The 6,000-nt window shown below is 44.2% G+C and overlaps 1 protein-coding gene across 6 annotated transcripts in view; it reads left to right on the plus strand.

Moving 5' to 3' along the window:
* The window catches only part of LOC135103490 (transcriptional enhancer factor TEF-1-like), a 126,299-nt gene that overhangs the window by 20,312 nt on the left and 99,987 nt on the right, over positions 1–6,000 (plus strand). For 3 of the 6 annotated variants that reach the window (XM_064009849.1, XM_064009850.1, XM_064009851.1), the window contains exon 2: positions 3,980–4,061. The exons of the other annotated variants lie outside the window; for them this stretch is intronic. In XM_064009849.1, the coding sequence (XP_063865919.1) occupies positions 4,013–4,061 (49 nt within the window). In that variant the 5' untranslated portion in view covers positions 3,980–4,012. The remainder of the gene's footprint in view (positions 1–3,979; positions 4,062–6,000) is intronic. 6 annotated transcript variants of the gene reach the window in all.

Below are 6,000 nucleotides of genomic sequence, written 5' to 3' on the forward strand. Positions count from 1 at the left end.
GTTTTTCATCATTGAAATAATTGGAGTACTTGGTTCCATTATTACGTATTTTTTATTTGTGTGTATGCGTGTGCGTTTGACAGTTACGGAAACTGTCGAGGTTGCGAGTGCGAGCGAACGAGTGAATGAGTGAGTGAGTCTGAGAGTGAATTTAAGTATGAATCATAGACTGCAAAGGTGACAACAATTACGGAAGGCGACTGAGAGTGACAGTGTTACCGTGTCATGGTGTCGGCGTGAGTCAGACGCAGCAAAGGTCAGGGAATAAAGCGGTCAGCACGAGGAGGAGGACGCTCTGAACACCAAATAGTCCAGTGTGGCAGAGGCGCCTCGTCATGCCGTCTTGTGCGGGGCGCCTCCGGGCAGGGGATGGCACGGCCTGGCTACGGTTAAGGCAATGCACACACTCCACTCTCCACCAGCCGCGCAGTCCAGTCCCAGGTACAGAAAGTGAAGCAGGTAAATGTTGATGAGCGCACCTGGACTGAGGGTATGCACTGAGTTTGTTTACTGAGTGGTTTTGTTGATAAGGGAACGTTTGTGAGGAGGAAAAGAATGGGTGTTGATGTGACGCTTCTCTCTCTCTCTCTCTCTCTCTCTCTCTCTCTCTCTCTCTCTCTCTCTCTCTCTCTCTCTCTCTCTCTCTCTCTCTCTCTCTCTCTGCCTTTTTGCTGTTGTTGTTGTTGGTGTTGTCCTTCTTTTTCTTCATCGTAATATTTTCAACAACATTACTATTTATCTATTTATTTTCGTTCGTTTGTCTATTTATTTACTTACTTGTTTTGACGTGTAAGTGCAAAGGGGTGGCGAGACTGAATGTGGCGTGTGTGTAATAATCCGGAACAGTTTACGATGAGATGATATTTATGATGCTCGTCGTTATGTTACGGTATCGCTGTGAAGGCCGCGAGAAGACCACCGCTCAGTCACTCTCAGGGGCAATACCGCTGCTTGAGGTTGAGAGGAAACGCTAGCCAGTCACGGAGGAAGGGAGGGAGGTGGGTTTTCGGAGTCCTGAGCACTTCTGAACACGAGTCTACACACACACACATAGGTAGATAGATAGATAAATAGACACGTTGTTTATTGACCATAGGTATTGTACATAAAACAAATACTGATGAAAAGAAACGGGAAAGAATATGGTTTGCTGCTCTGTATATGACCGTACCTATACTTACTAAATGCGGTATGACTTTGCTGTTCTCCTACTGACCACTTCTCACCACGACTCTGTTCCACACTTATACAAGGGAAAGAATACGGTTTGCTATAATACATGCTTAAAGAGTTAAAAAGTGCGGTACAGTATGACTCTCCTTCAGCCCACTTCTGACCACGACTCTCTACACACACACAAGGGAAAAATACGGTCTGCCACTCTGCATCTTACCCAGACTATACTTACAAGGAGTCAGGCACAAAGGAACACGTGGTGGTGGTGGTGGTTGTGGTGGTGGTGGTGGCGGTGGTGGTACAGTACCCCGCCCGCCGTCACTCTATAGCGGGCCAGTATACAACACTTCCGCATGGCCACGCGAGGCGAAGGACACCTGCATTGCTCCCCGCCTCTACCTCTACCTCGGCACGTGCTGATGTCTTCCTCCCTGGACGCTGGAGTTACGGCACTGTGCTCTCCCCCTGCAGTAGTGTTGATAATCTTGGGTTCAGGTATAATCCTTTGTTTGATAAGTTGAGTAATGCAGGTGCGTGGGCAGGTGAAAGTGTTGAGTTTATGTGTAGTGATGATGCAGTTGAGGAGATTTTGATGTGTATTATGGTGTGTTAAGTGTTCCTGTGTGTTTCTTATCCCGATAGACATGTGAAGGGAGTGGAATATGTATGTGTGTTATGTGTTTGGTAGTCATGTGTTTTTGTATCGCCAGTGGACACTTGGCGGAGCTGTATCTGTGTTTCTAATGTGTTTAGTGTGCAGTTTCAATTATCATATTATTATTATGGTGAGGAGTCATGAAAGGGCATCGAGAGAAAATCGTAGAATTGATACACCAAAGCGAGCAAACATGGATGGGAAAAAAAAAAAAAATGAGAGAAGAAAATGTAAAAAAAAAAAAAAGAAAAGATGGAGGCTGGTATGCCGCGTGTAGGGCAGCATGTTGCAGAGTGTAGCGGCAACACGTTGAGTATCCTTCGTGCAAGAGTTGGCCAAGCTCGTAACGAAGTGGAGAGAGTGTATAGGGGACGATGTCTTGCTAGTAAAGCCATGCACGCACACGCTCAACTGGGTTCGCATACACACACACACACACACACACACACACACACACACACACACACACACACACACACACACAAGATACAAGATGTGGAAATGAAAAATATTAGTTGGAAAGAATCACTTACCGTAGGACACAGAGTTAACAAAATATATAAATAGATAAACTAAGCTTCCCACGTAGCAAAAAAAAGAAAGAAAGAAAGAAAGAAAAAAAAATCAGACATGGAAATCCGGAATAACCTTCGTGGATACAAAAGTGGTTCATGCAAAGAATATTAATGAATTTTGGAGGCGAGCTGGATAATACTAATAGAAGAAGTGGAAACATGACAGACAGTGTGAGCCTAACTGTTCACTACACACACACACACACACACACACACACACACACACACACACACACACACACACACACACACACACACACACACACACACACACACACACACACACACACCTCATTCCATTAATCAAACCACTCTTGACTGCTTCCCTCTCTTTGGGCTTACCGTGACCTCTTGACCTCAACACGCCCAACCCTCCTCCTCCTCCTCCTCCTCCTCCTCCTCCTCTAAGTTTCATTGCATACATTTAAAGTATCATAATATTTTACTCTTTGGTACCTCTTTTTTCTTTTTTCTCTTTTTTTTTGTCCCATGTTCGTGTTTATTTATTATTGCTGTTTATCATGTTTATTTTTTCTCCTCTTCCCGTTTTAGGTACGTTCATGGCGTTGCCTTTCGTGTTTCTGTTCGTTGCGCTTTGGAAGTGTTCTTTGTTTGTGTGTTTTGCCTCTCTCTCTCTCTCTCTCTCTCTCTCTCTCTCTCTCTCTCTCTCTCTCTCTCTCTCTCTCTCTCTCTCCTCTCTCTCTCTCTCTCTCTCTGGTAATGCTTACGTTTTTGTGTACTTTTTTTATTTTTTTGCCTCTTTTGGTCTCTTTCTTTACTCTTCAAGTTTTCACGACAGATTTTTTTTTTCTTTTTTTTTTTGTTGCTTTTAATTTTAACCTTGACATGACTGGAGTGTTTTCTTTTGTTTTCTTTTTCTTTTTTTTCAGGTCTTGCTGACTTGTTTATGTTTTTTTTTTTTTTTTTTTTACTTGTAAGCGTCTATTTCATTTTTGTATTTCCTCACTCATCTTATTCAGTTCGGACATGACTTGAGTTTCATTTATTCACTAACGTTGCATTCTCTTCCTTCTCTTCTTCCCTTTCTCTCTCTCTCTCTCTCTCTCTCTCTCTCTCTCTCTCTCTCTCTCTCTCTCTCTCTCTCTCTCTCTCTCTCTCTCTCTCTCTCTCTCTCTCTCTCTCTCTCTCTCTTTTCAGATCTTTTTCAGTTTCTTGTACCTACTTTATTCTCTATACAAGCGTCCATCTTTTTGTTCCTCAGATTATGTTAACATTTTAGACTTGAAACTAACGCTGTATCTTTCCTTTATCACCTCCTGCACTTCCCAATCTTTTTTTAGCGTCTTGCACCTGTTTCTTTATTATTCATGCAAGCGGTTATGACATTTTTACTCTTGTTCTGTTCATTTTAACATTAGACTGTGCGACTTCGCTAACGCTGCATCCTTTATCCCTTCCTCCTTCTCCCTCTCCCTCTCCCTCTCCCAATTCTTCTTGTTCTTGTTCTCCTCCTCCACCTCCTGCTCGTCCCAAAGTCTCTCTTATTCATTCTGTGACCACACCACTCACCACTCTGCCTCCCTGCCCCGACTAATGCCCCCCCTGTCTGCAGGTGCGTCAGGGCCCCCTCACCCCCCCTCGTCCAATGCCAGGGATTTCAGGGCTCAGGACCGAAGTTGACCAGCCCTGGGGAGGTCAGTGTTGCCAGCTGTTGTAGGGATTTAGAGGGCACGTAACCAAGGGTGCAGTAGATAGGGAGGCTGCACGGGACTGTTCTGAATAGATGAAGAGGGTGTAGTGGATAGGGTGGGGCGCTGCAGGGCTGTGGTAGACACGAAGGGAGATTGCACGGTCTGAAGTAGAAAGGTAGGGAGATTGCAGGGTTGTAGAAGAGAGGGTGAGTTTGCACGGTTTGTAGAAGTAGGAAAATTGCAGGTTTGTAGAAGTGAGGGGAATTGCATGGGCTGTGGTAGATAGGAAGATCGCAGGGCTGTTCTAGAAGGGGAGAGAAGGTACATGGGCTGTGATAGATAGGGAGGGACGCTGCACGGGTTGTAGTTGATAAATACGGAGGCTGTAGTAGATAAATAATGAGCCAACATGGGCTGGAGTACAGGGATAGGGACTGTAGGGTCTGCAGTTGATAAAGGGACTCAGGCTGTGGTAGATTTGGAGGAAGGCTGCGCATGCTGTAGTAGATAAATAATGAAGCTGCAGGGTTGTAGTAGATAAAAGAGGATGTACAGTCTTTAGTAGATACGAAGAAAGGGTATTGTAGTTGATATCAGGGCCGTTATATTGGACCGAAGTAAATGATGGGGAGGATGAAGGGAAGAAAAGGGTGGAAGGAAGGTTGTGCTGGTGGTAGTGGTCAGCAGGAACAGTCTAGGCCGTGTTCTGCATTCTCCAGGAGCGTGTCTCAGGTTGTTGTTGTATTCTTGTAAAGTATTCCATAGTGTGCATGGGAGGTGTTGGTGTAGCGGGTGCAGGAAAGGATGGTGCTGACTGTCACTGTACGTAGGTGGTGATAGGCAGGCTGTGGTCGACTGTAGGTAAGTGGTAGTGGATGCTCTTGGTCTGTTACGAATTACTGTAGACACAAATTACTGTAGTGAATGAAGTCGAGGGTCTGTAGTGATGTGATGAGGCGTGAATGAAGTCCAGGGTTTGTACAGCCTTTTTTGATGTATGTAGCTTTTATTTGAATGAAGTCGAGGTTCTGCCTCGACGTGATGTGAATGAAGTCGAGGGTCTGCCTCGTCGTGAAGTGAATGAAGTCGAGGGGGGTGTGGTGCTGTGTTTGATATAAATTTTCTTTATGTGAGAGAAGTCGAAGGTTTGTATAGACTCAACGTGACTGCAATGAAGTCGAGGACCTGTAGTGACTCAGATCGTGGTGGGAATGAAGTCAAGGGTTTGTATTAACTCTACGTGAGGTGAATTAAGTCAAAGGTCAGAAGTAAATAAAGTTCATGAATGAAGTCGAGAGATCATAGTAACTTCCTGAATGCTTTTACGACCGTATATTTAAACGCTCTGTTCTCTGATCAAGATATTATCAAAGGCCACAGAGGTGATTAGTCGAGTTTTCATGGGTGTGTCCGATGGATAATGCAGAATCCTTTGTGATCCATCCCTGGAAACATGAAAGCACCCTTGAAAGCACTTATCAATCTTCCCATCCATTCACCGCTGACAATTAACCATTACTTTCCTACAACCTCCTTTTCTCATGGGTGTTTCCTCTTGACAATGCAAAATCCTTGTTTAACTACCACTAGAAACACGAAAACACCCTTGAATACTCCAGTGACTTACTTACACCATGAACCTTTTGAAAATAGACGAGTTAGGACCAAAGCATTCAATAATAGAGGTCCAAGTCTCCTTCTATCTTTTGCGTGTTTGTTTTCTATTGATAAAACAGAATCCTTGTTGAACTATCATTAGAAACATGAAAAACACTCTTGAAAACTACATTGACTGGAAAAATATTGAAAGTAACAGAGTAAGGGCATCACAACACTCAAGGATACAGGTTACATAATTATAGTCTTGGGGCGCTTCCTTGTACAGCCAGCGTGGGTTACAGAACATGCTAGTGCTTTACAGGGGGACATTTGCTGCAAAGTA

Source organism: Scylla paramamosain, chromosome 9, assembly GCF_035594125.1.
Source record: "Scylla paramamosain isolate STU-SP2022 chromosome 9, ASM3559412v1, whole genome shotgun sequence".
NCBI lineage: Eukaryota > Metazoa > Arthropoda > Malacostraca > Decapoda > Portunidae > Scylla > Scylla paramamosain.